This window comes from Beta vulgaris, chromosome 1, assembly GCF_026745355.1.
Source record: "Beta vulgaris subsp. vulgaris cultivar EL10 chromosome 1, EL10.2, whole genome shotgun sequence".
Lineage (NCBI taxonomy): Eukaryota > Viridiplantae > Streptophyta > Magnoliopsida > Caryophyllales > Amaranthaceae > Beta > Beta vulgaris.
The window spans coordinates 2,567,223-2,583,289 of NC_079202.1; the positions used below are offsets into that span (position 1 = coordinate 2,567,223).

Here is a 16,067-nt window from a genome sequence, read left to right on the forward strand (position 1 = left end):
GTGTGTATTCAAATTATGGAATGGTTAAACATCAGAAGTGCAATATATATGGTCCAACATGAGCATTGGTGAGATTGAGAGTGATAAGATCAATGTTTTCCAGCCCAAGATGAATTGTAATTTCTGGAAATGGGACTTCATAATGCTTCAAAGAACTACAAGTTCACATATGAGTTTATATATATATATATATATATACATAGTCATGGTGTTTGGTTAATATGCTTTAAACACACGCTTTTACCATAGTTCTTAAAGCATTGGTTTTTGTGTTCCTCTCACTTGTAACATAATATCCCCCCAGCATACAAGTTCGCTAGAATCGACTCCCATTGAGGTACTGCAATCAAGTCACTTCAGCAAATCGATGATAAGAGCAAACAAACCAATCTATTACCGTCATATCTTAAAGAACTGAAATCTGAACTGTTGAGCGTAATTGCAGATATGGAGATACCACAGAAGTAAGTCGAAACTATGTTCAAACTTGGTGTCGCGATTAAAATCCAAGTGCTACTTCCAAACAGACCATAATAGAGTGTGTGTTTTCGAGGTCATACAGAACAAACATGCACAAGTTCCTATTGCACTAGCATACTACTATATCTCTTCCAAAATTAGCCAGAGGACCATGCTACATAAGGACATGATTGTAGGGAGAAGTAAGAAGCTTAACCTCTTTCAAGTTTACAATACATATTCTGGTTCTGGTAATGCGATGTAGTTGGAGACTCTCGCAGATTGCTTCTAGTAGAAAAGGTGGTTTGCGTATCTACTGCAATGAAGTGTTGTTACAATTCCCCAAATACCAAAAAGAATCACTTGATGCTCAAAAGTGACTTAAACACAGAGCTCCCACATCTTCAACAAGTCACTACGCGTAGTTCGCATGTCCATTTCATAAATTGTAACTACAAAAACAGCTAATAAGAAATTACTCCAATTAGTGACTCCAACATTTAGAATTACATTATAGGACCATACAGTGTTACAATATAGCGTCATACAGCATTACAGTATCCCCATCGAATATAAATCAACAGACATCAAACAAGTTGCGTAAGTATGTATACTTTTTAATGAAACTTCTGCTATAAAAGAAAACTTCTCATAGAGGCACTGTTCGAACTGCGTGGAAATATTGCTAAGCACAACTTATTATGAATGAGAAACTATGTTACACATTAAAAATTGTAATTTGAATTACTACTAGTAAAGTAGTAATTACATTTAGTTTCATGCAAGTAAAATGACAATAGAGCTTCCACAAAGGTGGGGGTACCTTTTTCAGGCCAAGTTACCATATTGGTATTCAAATAAGCGGCTTCTGAAATATTGGTAAAAAAATTGTGGCCACAAGTCTTCCTACAACAGATAACCATTTTAATACAAAAAAAGGGCTCTGACATACCGATAACCAACTCCAGTATCATTTAGACCTATCTTTTACCAAGGAAGTGCAGGGCCCACAAGTCTTCCTACAACTCCACCATTAGTATGATATTGTCCGCTTTAGGTGTAGTCCGCACGGATTTGTTTTTGGACTCCTTTCCAAAAGGCCTCATACTAATGTATTTTGTAAACTAGATAACTCTTTCTTATCTCCCCGGTGTAGGACTTGGGATGTATACCCAACAGGAAAGCTTGGCCTAGTGGTTAAGGTTTGGTCTCGCGACTAAAAGGTCATGGAATCAAACCCAACTAGGACCTTTTTGAAAGAGATGTTTCCCTTACCATTCCCCCTTACTTCTAAAGAGTCACACCTGCAAAGTCGGTTAGATATACCTGCGAGATGTACAGTTTAGTTGGGTCCTTCATCTTACCTACTAAACAAAATTAGACCTATCTTTTTACTTACATGAACTTTGTTTTGCTACATTAAATTTAAACTCGCGTATAAAAAAAAGTAAAGCAACACTTTCAAACCTCTTTTTTTCTCAAACATAAATAGTAAAGAATTATTGTAAACCTCTTTTTTTCTTGACACAAAATAGGAACAAACTTCTAGAGAAACCTAAGGGTGCGTTCTGTTCAACTCAAAAAATTAAGTTTCAGGTCCAATAAGTTCAGATAAGTTCAGATAAGTTGCAATAAGGTCTAATAAGGGCAATAAGTTCCAATCAGGTGCAATAAGTTCCAATCAGGTCTAATAAGGTCCAATAAGTTCCAATCAGATCTAATAAGGTCCAATAAGGTCCAAATAGTCAATGTTTAATAAACATTTGTTTTATTGTCCATTATTTTGTTATTCATAATTTCATATCACTATTAGCTGATTATGTTATTATTAGAATTTTAATTAAAGTACCACAATGATTATCTAGTATTATACTTGTATTAGTGTCTATTATTTTATTATTTATTTGTATTATGTCTATTATTTTATTATTTATTTGTATTATGTTTATTATTTTATTATTCATATTACTATAAACTGATTATGTTATTATTAAAAAAATTTATTAAAGTACCACAATGTATCGTATTATACTTGCATTATTGTCTATTATTTGATTATTCATATTGCTATTAAATTATATTATAATCATGGTCAAATAATTAAGTTAACAATAATAATAATTATTATAATTACAATATTTTGCAATTCGTGTTTAAATAACTAGAGATAACATGTTTTCGTTACTAATAACAATGAAAGATATAAATGTTATAATTACATTAATGAAAGTGAAGTGAGAATTTTTTATATGTGCCAATTTTAACTTGTTAGCAATAAATGTGAATTAACTTTTGATTTTCTACTAGTGTTTTATAAAATCAAAACAAGACTATTAGATATATTAGTGGTGAAAGTTATGTATAGGCAAATATATAAATAGTAAAGTTTTTGTTAAATTAATTATCATATATAAGAGATAATTAATAATCGTTATTTTTTAAAGGACGAATTATAATAGTTATTACTCCATAAAAAAATTTGAGGGGTAGTATTTACGTTAGTGGTAATGTTTATGTTATTCAGAGTCAATGTTTTAAGTTTCAATCAGGTCCAATAAGGTCTAATAAGTTTCAATCAGGTCTAATAAGTTTCAATCATGACCAATAAGATCTAATAAGTTCCAATAAGGTCAATAAGTTCCAATAAGGTCCAATAAGTTCCAATCAGGTTCAATCAGGTCCAATCAGGTCCAATCAGATTTAATAAGTTCCAATAAGTTCTGTTTAGGTTCAATAAGTTCAGTTCAGATAAGGTCCAATAAGTTGATATAACGCACCCTAAATTGATCTCGAAAAGAAAAAAGGAACCAGTCGAATTCCAATGCTTTTAAGTACCAAGATGTTTAAACACTGTCAAATTTTCAACTGGACATCCTTCTGTACCTTATGACAAAAATCCAACATTCTCCCTTTGGAAGCAAAATGATAGTTTTCAACTATCAGGCATGAGTAAACACATACTCCCTCCGTTTCATTTTAATCTACACACTTACACTTTTCACGCATGCCAATGCAAAACTTTGAAGACATATATATTTAGTTTTGTATTTGTAAAAATTATAAAAAGTACATATTAACAAAATACATGTTATGATGAATCTAACAAGATCCCACATGATTATATTTTCATCCGCGTATAAATCACAAATGATGGTCTAAGTGAAATTTGCGAATAGTGTAAAATGTCAAAGTGTGTAGATTAAAATGAAATGGAGGGAGTAATAGTTAATACTAAAAGTAATCAAGCGGTTTTACAAAATAATTAAAAGATAAATGCTGAAAGAGTTTTTAAGCTTTGTACCTTGTACTGATGGAGGCTTGACTCTCCTAGTCACATCCTTCAAAAAAAAGTGAAGCTCCAAATTCACAGCTCTCTTCCTAAATGAGCCTTGTATGGACAATTTTACAAGACAAAAGAACGAATATTGTGAGTTTTACACAAATTTCAGCTCACTAGAATACAATAAACTGTAACAACCATCTTTAGTATATAACACAAATGTTGACTTATCAATGTTATGTGAATAAATTGTAACCATCTCGAGTGATCATATGGTTTTCATAACTATCTCCCTAATATGAATAACAAGTAAAAAAACAACTTTGATGTTCAGTGAATCCCTCATCACTGACCCGGGCCACCAGATCAAGAGAGGACAGGTTTAGATCCACTACCTTGTTCCGACAGCTTCCTCCTTTCTACCATCAGATAGTGACTCCTCCTTCACGCATGTCCCATGACGTTCATCCTTTCAAATGAGCAACCCATCAACAGTTATAAGTTGGCTAGATTAAACAAATTAATATGTAGACTTATAAGAAAACAAAGCGAGGAACTACTGCCAATCTCTTGTTGTATGCTTCCAACTCTCTTTTATATTCTGCCTTCTTTTGCTCAACCAGTTCCGCATAAGGGGCCTTTTCCTGCATCAATATCATGCTCTAGTTTTTAGGAATAAATTAAGTAAAATCATACCTAAATTCAGGATAAAATTTAATATCAGGCAAGTTCAAGTCAAAAAATGTCAAGACACAACTCACAAGATCGGACATAGCTCTCCACTTCTCAGCAGCTCTGGATACCTGGTCATAAACCCAGACAGAGAACAATGGTGGATAATTGATCCGGGAAGGATGTCTGACAATTTTAGATGAATATATAAATGCTAAGAAAGACTCACATCAGGAACTGATTTAGTATCATAGTGCTTCAGTTTGTTCTGCGTTCTGAACTTTTCCCTTTGTCATGAAAGAGAACAGAATATTGACATCATTGTAGCAAAAAAATAAAACACTGAGCTTAACCAGTTGATAGATATAAGATGCATACAGGAAGGCAAAAAAGATTGAAGGAGGCTTCTTTGGCTTGATGAGATTCTTTGCTTCCACTTGCATCTTAGATGACAACCTGTGGTATTAAGAAGAGTGTGCAATCTAAAACCATCAATCAAAAATTACAGTAAAGCAAGTGTTTAAGGAAAAAAACTTCTCAAGTTCTCTGAGAAGAGAAGTTATATCTCTCACACAAGTTGAAAATGATGAAACATGCATGGAAAAAACTTGAAGTATATGACAATCACTCACCTGGCATCATGTTTGGAATCAGACTTTGATTTCCCACGACTTCTTGCTGAAAACAAACACAGAAACTGATTAGTAATACACAGTTAACAAAAAGAAACTTTGAAGGGGGAATACGGAAGTAGGTAACTGCATAAGAGTTCTTTCCGCAGTGCTCTTTCTTAGGAGAAATCTGCTCTTTCTTTCTACTTACAGTTAAGCAGTAACATCTGTTTTATAGAAAAGTTCAGACTCTTACATCTGATTACCCAATCTATGCTAGAATAATTTCTTTTTAAAAAAAAAGTTCAAGGAAGCAAATGCATAGAAACTGGACCATTATACAGGTTTCAGAATCCGGTATGGCTCCAAGGGCCTGACATGGAATTTTCTCAACTTCTAAGATATCGAGACAAGGATACCTCCTTATATTTGTATATACATGTAGGAAAGTGTCACAGTTTCCATTTCCAACCTGAACGGTAGTATCCATATGTCTATACCAATTTAGAGTAGTCAAGCATCAGCCACATAGTACTTCATAGCATAAAGGTGGTCTTAAATTGCAGAAACGGATCCGACTGCTAAACAAGATAGCTAAACAACTCCATAGAAATATAAGAATAGATAAAAGTGTGCATACAACTTTTGTGTAGATACAGTGTTCTTTCTGAAAGTACTACCTACTGTACTCTTCTAGATTTACATGCAATATGGAGTCCAATTTTTGTCATTTCAACTGAAAGTATTTCCTCTATTAGCAAATGATTGTCCACAACTTTTTTCAAGGAACAAATTTGTAAGCTTTGACTGAGTTTTATTATTAATACTTCCTCCTTTCTTTTCTAATTGCAACTTCCCTTATTTGGAAGTTTCATCTTGATTGCAACATTTCCTTATTTGGTAATATCTTCTCTCTCCTATCACATGGGTTCTGCTTTCTATCTATATCTCTTTCTCTCTCCTCTCACATGAGTTTCTTAAAAAATATGTCAATGTGGTATGTTGCAATTATTATAGAATGGAGGAATTATAATTTTAAGAAAATATTATCATGTGAGATTTTGTTAAACTTGTTTAGCTGTGCATTTAAAAAATATATGACTCAAGATATTAATCATGGGTGACCATGAGATAGGAAGTGGAAATACAATACAGGTAAACAATAAATTATAGTGGATAAGTAAATATATACACCCTAGATGCAGTTATCTTAACAATATGAGATTTCTTGTACCTGTCTCATTCAATCTTCTTCTCTTTACACGCTGGGATAAAATAGGCGTGATAGGAACCGATTCTTCCAGCTGAGCAGAATCCTGTATTCGAGGACCTGGGGCACATGAACCGTCACTAATTAAGAAGGCACGAGCGAGAAACTCCTCATCTTCAATTGAAACCTCAATATTTTCTCTGGTAAGCAAAAACTGGATTGAATGCTCCTCAAATTCGAACAGAAAACCCATCTGGATTAGATTGCGGAGGTCATTAACAACAGATGCTTTCTCTTGTAGCAGTAATCCTTCTGAAATTTCTGTAGCAAAGAAATTCACAAACTCAGGGCTGGCCTTCTGATTTTCAGCAACTGACACATCGATAAACAACTGCTGGGACTTTTTGTCCCAATGAACCAATTTCACTAATTCTTTCTCAAGACACCTCTCAGCACCCAAGAGTAATTGGTACAAGACTTGTATGTTCTCATTACTCTCAAAAACAGAAAGGCTTAGCAACAAATTTACGGCTTCATGCCTCTCCCTAGCAGCCATGTGAATCTTACAGGCGAGGAACCCTAATATTATTTCAATTAAACCTTTCACAATGAGCTTATTCTTCATATCAACTCTACTGGGTTCATCTAAAGATGGCATGATATTCACACTGCATTTTACACTATCAGATAATCTTCTCACGCCAAGAGCATAGTAAACTGCACATAATCTTGATGGGGGAACAGCAGAGACAACATTGCTCTTAGGTAGCCACACAAATAAAGGAGAATCTTCAGAGCTCAGAAACATTTTTTTCAGCCACAGGTCATCTGGAACAACCACGTCTTCTTTGCTCACTAGAAGAATGTTGCCATCTAATAACCTGGCAGGTACTTTGACTACCTTTTCCTTAACGGTATCCTCCATTTCTGGATTCCAGTTCTTGAGAATGTAATCCCAAAAGAAGCAGCATTCATGTTCCAAGATTTCATGGGTCTCCCTAGACTCCCAGAGGTTCCAAATTTGCAAGAAGTGATTTGTCGAAGGACATTCTATGACTCCAAATGCAGTATGGAAGAATGGGAGCAACTCTTTTTCATAGTATGTTTCCAGAGAATATAAAATAGGCGCAAAATGATCGGCCTTGTCATGAAGCACACAAAGCTTGGAATCCACCCATTTTCCCTCGCTAAATGCCTCTTTTGCAGGTATCCAGATCTGAAAATCAGCAGTTCCTGAAGAGTCAGGTCTCCATTGATATTCTTTCAGAAAGCCATATATATGTTTGATTGGAAGAGTTTCAGATAATAATGGAAGCGAGAGTGAAAGTGCCAAGCAGATCTCCTCAGGATCAACCTTAACACCAATTTTTCTCAGTTGATGAATAAAAACAGACATATGAGTGTCATAATGCTTATCATCAATGAAAGGAGCATCGGTCGGATCAAGTATCTCATTCCAAGTGGGTTGAAAGAGGATAGAGTCCTTTGGCAATCTATATCCACGGCTTGTCATAAGGAACTCACTTCTCATGATGTTCTGAATGAAAGCATCGAGACAAGGGTCTTCACTACCATCAGCCATCAAAATATTAAGAGTTTCTAGCAATGAAAGCGTGCCTTCAGCTGTGAGAAGCCCTGGTTCAATTGGTTGGCTCAGCCCTCTGGCAACAAATGTAGCACCTTCTTCCAAGCTGCTCAACACACCTAACATCTTCATTTCATCTTTGAGACTATATATTTTGATTCCATAGTGAGAATCATCAATAAGAGGAAGATCCACAAAGAGCGAAATTGATGCCCACTTTGAATTGAAAAGTATACACTCTTTAGGCTTCTTGTAACCATGACGGGTCTTTATGATTTCCTCCTCACTCAAGAACTTACACATTTCATGCAATACAGAAGTATCAGATTTCTTCATTTCTGCAACACACTGCAGAAGCGCTATCAATTGGCCAGAAGCTTCCGGAGATGAAAATTTCATCTTCATTTCATTGGCTAATATCACTAATATATCAGTAAATTCAACAGCAACTCCTAATTTTATGAGTTCGTCCACATATAACTGGATTTCATTCCCATAAAAGGCCGCATCAATTATCGGAACCTTTACAATTTCTAGCAGAGGTGCGCACTCTGGTTCATAAAGAATAGCTGCTGAAGGGCATTTGAAGCCAATGCATGTTTTCAGCCAAGGAACACCTCGTACCTTCTCAGCAAAAGGTGCAGCTGGGAATTCCACGTATCTCAAGCATTTAAGTATGAATAAACCACAATGAGGAGCCAAGAATGACAAGTCCTCTGGAAATGAAAAATTTTCCACAGCCAGTGTAAACACCTCTGACTCAGATATGAGACCTAATATCTTCAATTCATCGAGAAATGAAGAAAGTTTTCCTCCATAAAAATTTCGATCAAGAACATGTAGAGTTGTCATCAATGATGCAGCTTCAGCTTCCAAATCTGACAGGAAATATACTGATTCACTAGGAGCAGCATAGCATCTGTAAGTCTTTAGCCATCTTCCTTGGCTCATATACAGTACCCATTCCTTATCTAGCATTTCCCTTTTGTTCAAGAAGCCAATGAACAAAAGAAGAGAATATGCCGTGTCTCTCTTCATTGCAGAAACAGCCAAAAGCTTGAAACGGTCCATCACAACATTCTGGACACCATTTATCCCACATTGAACACCAAGAAACTTGAGCTCATCTGTGTATAAACTAATCTGATCGCCATAGAAATCCTCGTCCACAATAGAAAAACCAGTGAGAACATCTTTCATCATATCTAGTACTGCTTTTCCGGTTTCATTAGGAATAGTGCAATTTCTGGGACAATCCACTCCACTTTTTGTCTTCATCCATGGGCCAGAACGTATGCTCTCAATAAATCTTTCTGGCAAGTCCCCACCCCTAGTTTTGTTAAACCTGATCCAATCCAACAGTAAGAAGACCTGTTCCTCAGTCATTTCAGAGGATGCTATCTGAAGAGGCAAGTTTGGAAGTCGTATTTCAGGCAGGTCCTTGGCTCCAGCATGGGCCACCAGAAAACTAAGAAGCATGTTTTCAGGAGTATGTTCTCCAGCAAATTGACCACTTGCAGCATAAGCTTCCCCTATATCAACATAATTCTCTTGTAAGAATGGATTACGAGGCCCAAATAACTTAGACCACTTACTTCTTGATGCAGGTACAAGGGTCACGTTCCTCTGCACTCTAACTCTTCCAGATCCATCAATGATAGGCATGGTTTGCAAGAGTGAACAAACATTTGATTCTGATAAAAAGTTCTTGAGTTTTGAGTGATAGAGAAACTGAGATAAAGCAACCACAGCATACTTATCTTGCATTTTATGTGGTTCATAAAGACAAAGCTCATAGGTATAATCAACAACGGAACAAGATCTTATGCCTGCATACGAGTAAAGCCAATTCCAAATTGTTTTACCCTTTGGGAGCACAGTAAGAGCATTCTGTATGGAATTGGGTAAGAAAAACAACCTATTGGGGCAACCAAATTCCATATTACATTTCTGAAGCCAAGCATGAAGTTCAGGTTGTAAACCATATCGAATTTTAAGGCCCCCTTTGATATTAGCAACACTGCACAACCTTACCTTACCCATTCCATTGGTGAACTTGATCAAAGGAATGTTGGTATCAGAGAAGTAACTCATATTGCCACTAACAAAGTACAAGAGATCAACATACATATCATTAGAAGATTTTGCGATAAGATTACAAGCAGCAAAGCATTCTTTATACCAATCTTGTCTCTGTTGAACACCAAGATAATCCAGACTTGCATAGTACTCATCTTTATCAAGAGAAGAATGCACGAGAGATGATTTCATGAGAGAAATGCCAGCCAAAGAAACACCTCCTTCCTTCATCTTGGTTAAAATCTCTCGGAAATTTGGCTGGATTCTCACAGCATCCGAAGGCCTGCAGAAAGCCATCTCATCACTAAACGTTTCACGAGGTACAATCGAAGCATTACTCAACTTCTCTCGAATTGTTTCTCTGACTTTGTTGAGTTCAGGAAATGGCGAAGCATGACACGGCAAAAACTCAAATGCTTGTGCGCAGGAAGTAAATAATGGTGGTCCTTTGACACAAGATTTAAAAGCATTTACAAATGCCAAAGGTACACATTCAAGAATTCCCTTGTTCCATATACTATCAAATACAATAGATTCTCGTGAAGAAGCCAGGATGAAATCCGCCTGAATAACAAATGGAAAGTTTGTGGCCATAGAAGTGGGGAGGAACGCAAATACACCAACTGCAGAGGTCCCCCTTTTTAGCCTCTTGCCAAACGGGAAGGCAAGTGACAAACTCCATTCTTCTACATTGGCTCTTCCACTGACTTTAGCTTCAGGTGTCACTGGGAATGCTTGTCTCCACAAGTAATACTGACACTTCTCTTCTGGAGCATCTGGCTTCTCCTTAACTGAGAGATGAATGACTCTTGAATCTGCAGCTTTCTCTCTTGAAGCAACATGATTGGTTTCGCTCACTATGGATATAGCAGTCACACTATCTATTTTCTTTAAATCACGTCCATTCTCATGCACATACAACCGTCTTAATTTGGACAGAAACAAAAGTAGTTCAGGGTGAAGTGATGACAATTCCTCTTTCACAGGATTCACCTTATCAGTCTTTAGTGGGAGGACAATTGTCGTTGTAGGTAAGACATCTGATTCATATGCTATTTTTATTCTAGAGACAAAGGATTCATCAGATATCCACTCAGGGACTATATATCCAATACCACAGTCCTTGTTTGGTTCTTCACTGAATCTCACCTTGTAACCATTGCTAACAACATGTGGTAGTTTACTTACTAAAAAGACACTTTTAAACCCGATTCCTGCAATAAAATTTACCACAGTATTCTGTTAGTCTCTATAATGGTACTAAATGATCACAGAACACAAATTAGATTTGCAACTCACTGCTGGAATTATCAATTGATCATTTAATCGCACATTTCCCAAAAATGAGGTGCACCAGTAAGAAGTTTAGCCCATAGGCAATAGTGAGAACATATTTCACAATGGAATCACTATTTGTAATCAATTAACTATGACCATCTAACAAGAGCTTGGGACAACTATTTTGGAAATTGTCTTAACATAAAAGTCTCCATAATCAGTCTTTTATTTAAGGTGGTACCTTTTTTTTTTGGGAGTGTAGGGGGAAGATAATACAGTTTTCTAGATGTTTAGCATAGTCCTGCAATCGACCCTATCTAAAGGTGAACCAAATGAGAATAAACCTTGCTTCGGAAGTTAAAACCCCCATGCCGACGATAAGCTTTGAACATTTAAATTATTAGAGTTGGAATGGTTGCACTTGCTACAGGGGGAGATAATACACAAGTTAAGAAAACGGGGGAATATTTACTCTAGGCCACCTTCTTATCTAGCAGGATAAGACTTCATTGTCACAGACAAATGTTCATCAATTTTTTGTACTCACAGAAACTGATAAGCTATATCCTTGATCTAGAAACGGACCTATATATGATCCATTACACTCTAGACACCATTGCTAACAAAATGTTGTCACAAAGACATTAGTAATTCTCTGTTTGATTGTCCAATGTAACAGAGAACCAAACTTAGTACGATGTTTCTAACTCATCATCAAGTATGAAAACTCGGAAAACTGAAATGAATGTTGTATGAAATTTAAGGTCCACCACGAAATTTTCTTTTCACATTGCAGTATGTCAGATATGTGGAAACTGGAAAGACATAGTATGTAGTAGCTAAGCTGATCACACAGCCTCTGCTATAAACCAGACTAAAATACATGATGCACAAAACAATTATACAATAATTTGGCATCAGGATACTATCACATACATTCATGCACATAAGTAGAAGTTCTCTAACAAGAATGGAGGAGATCAAAAGCTAACTCGTCTTCTCCCTTACCTTTTTCACCAATGAAGCCCTTGTTTCTCTTGCCTTTCTTAGTGGACCTCCCCACACTACAAATGGACTCCATATTTTGCCTTGAAAAGCCCACCTCATTATTCAAAACTAAAAGAGTCTCTGTAGCTCCACATCCAGTTATGTCTTGGTTTGTTAGTACAAACTCAAGGGTGGGTTCAACACCATCTTCATATTGGTTATCCTCTGCATTCTGTAATGACAAAGCAAGCATAAAGTGTTGAGTTGTAAGAGAACTACTCATCCTTCTTTGACAACATTTACAAGAATAGCTGTTAGTACTACTAGGAGACACTGTTTCCGTAGAAACCAAGATTTGAAAAAAGGTCAAAAGAAGGCGAGAAGGCCTACACTAGAAACACCTTCAACTATAGTTTGCCTCTTCCTATTTATCTTCAACCATTCTCCTCATATTCACTAAATCTGCAAATTAATTGAATTCACTTATACAAAAACTTCGGTTTCCATTTACCATGTCAAAATGTCAGTCCAGTCTAATTCCTCTCGCATAGTATTTACTTCCAGAAACCAGTTCAGCACCATTTAATTCACAGATGGAGACTATTGAATTTTAAACTAAAACGTAAAAGAAACAATACTTGATCTAAAATGTCAAAATATAACATAGGATCCTAAAACTTTGCTATAGATATGGGAGGGATGAAAGCTGAGCCTTGAATTACTTAATACAAAAAAGGTATTAATTTAATGTAAGTTATAACTTTGTGCGTAAGGCCATACACATCATGAACCAAGAAAATGCAGCTCAAACAGTTTAACTTAATGTAAGTTATAAACACAATACGAACAGCAGCATTTGAAAAACATTGAAGGAAAACTAAGGCTTCGTTCTCCACTACTGAACTTGGATGGTTGGGTATCCCAACAATAAGTTCACCTATTAGTATTGACTAGTTAAATCAAGGGTGAAAAGTTAACAACTTGAAACTCAAGTGAAAAAAACACAAACATTATTTTACCCGCAAATAAACCATTCCCACTTCCCAGTGTCCCTTAATAGTTTCAAGTTTGAGATTTTAGCTATCTTAAAATAATCATCTGGTTCTTCATTTTAGCAAAGATATATTCTGGCATCTTACATTTTATCCAATGGAGCATTAAGCATAGTTTGCATCATGCTCCCCAGAGCACCTGAAGTTCGGCTTAAAAGAATTTAACATATGTGATCTTTAATCATGAAGAAACATACAATTACTGATAAGAGAACACCCCATAATAGAACATTCTGGCATGATAAAAGATCATACAAATATAATGAAAACTGAAAGGAAAATAAATGGAAACCATGTTATAAATTATACTCCCACGTATAATCTAAGAATTCTTATTTACTCGCTCCATCACATCAACCAATTTTACTCACAATTGCAACAGCTTCTCTTATCCTTTTTGTTCTCTACCACATTGCAATTCTTTTATTTTTTATATACATGTAATCTCTTTTCTTAATCCAAGTGCAAAATTATAAACAAAAACATATAAGGAGCTTCACCTCTAATAAGTGATAATACTTTCTAGTAAGTTTTAATATGTTCAAATAAGTTTCTTCACCTAATAAATAAAGCTTAAATAAGTTCATATACGTTCCAATAAGATCCAATAACTTCAGATATGGTCAAAAAAGAAAGGTAAAGAAACTCAACCATATTCATACCAATTTCTTGCGTTATATACACTCTCTATTTCAAAATACTTGTTACACTCCTCTAAGATGGAATTGCCACAATACTTGCTACATACCATAGATAGAGTTCTTTCACCCCAAAAAATACCCTTAAAAATAGGTAATCTCTCACTTTCTCCTTTAAAATGGGAAATTGCCAATTAATCTTCATGATGTACAATAATATTTGACCACACCTAAATATTTGACCCTTACAACTTAATACTCCCCTTCGTCTTTTTTTAGTTGTTACATTTACTTTTGCACAATTGTCAAATAAACATGTGAAAACCATTGGAAAGTAGAGCAATAAAGTATAAAGTAGTTGTCTTTTTATGTAATGAAGACAAAGGTATAAAGGTAAATGATATGTAAGTACCCCCTTAAAAGTAGAAATACATAGCAAATGTAACAAGTAAATTAAGACACCCGAAGATAACAAAATGTAACAACTAAAAAAAGACGGAGGGAGTATTAGCTAGTAACATCTTATTTACAATATTTACAATAATGCCCTTTGACGTACAAAGTTTGTACACCGAGGAAATGAAACGACAGCTCCTTTAAATTACGCATACTTTTTCTTTAACAAATGTTTTTGTTTTTACTCAAGCTGTGGTGATCTCCCACTTTCTCTCCACCTTTCTTAAAAACTCCTTATAAAGTACTTCCTCCGATCTTTATCAGTTTATCTATCTTTCTTTTTGGGATGTCTCTTATTAGTTTACCTCTTTCTTTTATTTCTATTTTCATCACACATACATTCAACTTTAATACAAAATAATAGTTTCACTTTGTTTCTATGACCCACAAAACTCTGCAAAAGAAAAGAGGTAAGCAAATAAAGACCGGGAGTATAAAAGTAAAATGAAAGAAAATTTAATCTTTGATTCTTCAACATTCGACCAGCGTTTAGTTCCACAAAGGAATCTCAGGGCCCACTTAAGAGTAAACATAACCAACAACATGAATCCAAACTTCAAAAACCCTATTCCACATTAAAAAGAAAAAAAATAGTCTCAATCAAATTGAATGTCAACATGAATATACTCCATTAAAAAAGAAAAGCAAAAAACTTGTTTTCTTTATTTGGTTGACATAATCAAAACATGCAAAAAGCGAAAACATTATACTGTTGTTTACTTAAAACTTCTACTTCACACAAAACCTAAACTCCGTCACATTGTGTAGGCACTAATAAATGGCGGTAAAAAAAACACCATCTTAAGGGAAAAAAAACATGCAAGTGAGAGTAAAGTAAGAATCTTTGAACATATTAGAGTAAAAAAAGAAGACCTGAATGAGTTCCATGAGAAAATGAACATGTTTAGTGTAAAGTTCAGCAGAGAGGCATGTAACAGCATGGTGTAAATCCTGCGTAAGTGGGTTAACCTCTTTTGACCCAATTGAGAACTTTTTCTTCCTCAATTCTTCTATATGATATCTTGCTGCTATTTCTGCTACAATATTTGGGCTACTTTTGTGGCCTGTTTTGTCTTTCATCTTTGTTTTCACCATTTTCGTTGACCGTTGTGAAAGGATTTGCTGGTTCATTTAGGGAGTTTTTTTTTTGGTGAGAATAAGGGAATAATGAAGAAGAAAGAAAGAGAAGTTTAGTAGTTTCAGTAGGATTTGACAAGTTGGAGAAAATAGTGAATAACTGTGTTGGTAGTCGTGAAGTAGGAGTGGGTGGGTCAGTGTGTATGTGCTCGATATAACCGCCGGCCACAGTCTCTGGATTTTCAACTCACTGCTACTGTTTAGTGTTTACTGTGTAGTTCCTTTGAGAGGAAGATGTGATCATATGATAAATGGAAAAGGGAGGTAAAGAATAGGGTTGGAAAATGTAGCTTTTGAATCTTGGAAATTTTGGTTTGTTAAGATTTGATGTAATTTTCAATTTTTTTATTTGAATAATTTTTCAAATATCGATAGATTTTTATAACACTTTTTTTGTTTTATTTATAACACTTTTTTTCATCAATTTCAATATAAAATTGGGGTAGGTAGAGGTAAAGTGGAAAAAAAAAGAGGGCAAGTCTATCGGAGGAAGTATATTTCTAAGAAGGGCAAAGGTAAAATTAATATATCAACTTTTCAAGTGTTGTTACTCGTTAGATAACAAGCAAAAAAAAGAGTTGAAATTGCTACACTTTCATCAATTAAGTTAGAAAAAATTGTGT

General features: G+C 35.1%; 1 protein-coding gene across 1 annotated transcript; it reads right to left on the reverse strand.

Annotated features, from left to right (window-relative positions):
* Positions 1-4,130: 4,130 nt before the first annotated feature.
* On the reverse strand, positions 4,131-15,707 carry LOC104902770 (uncharacterized). Its single transcript, XM_010690676.3, has 9 exons — positions 15,181-15,707; positions 12,183-12,393; positions 6,257-11,110; positions 5,044-5,089; positions 4,790-4,867; positions 4,641-4,698; positions 4,501-4,542; positions 4,300-4,383; positions 4,131-4,208 (listed from the first exon to the last, which is right to left on the reverse strand). The coding sequence occupies exons 1-9, from the start codon at positions 15,436-15,438 to the stop codon at positions 4,131-4,133; spliced, it is 5,709 nt and encodes a 1,902-aa protein (XP_010688978.3). The 5' UTR covers positions 15,439-15,707.
* Positions 15,708-16,067: the final 360 nt, after the last annotated feature.

Bases quoted from the DNA above. Each gene is read 5' to 3' on its own strand.
- LOC104902770 (XM_010690676.3), bottom strand. From the start codon at position 15,438: ATGAACCAGCAAATCCTTTCACAACGGTCAACGAAAATGGTGAAAACA. The intron at 12,394-15,180 runs GTCTTCTTTTTT...TTGTCATTACAG, and splicing joins TTCTCATGGAACTCATTCAG to AATGCAGAGGATAACCAATA. The intron at 4,384-4,500 runs GTGAGTTGTGTC...ATATTGATGCAG, and splicing joins GGAGAGCTATGTCCGATCTT to GAAAAGGCCCCTTATGCGGA.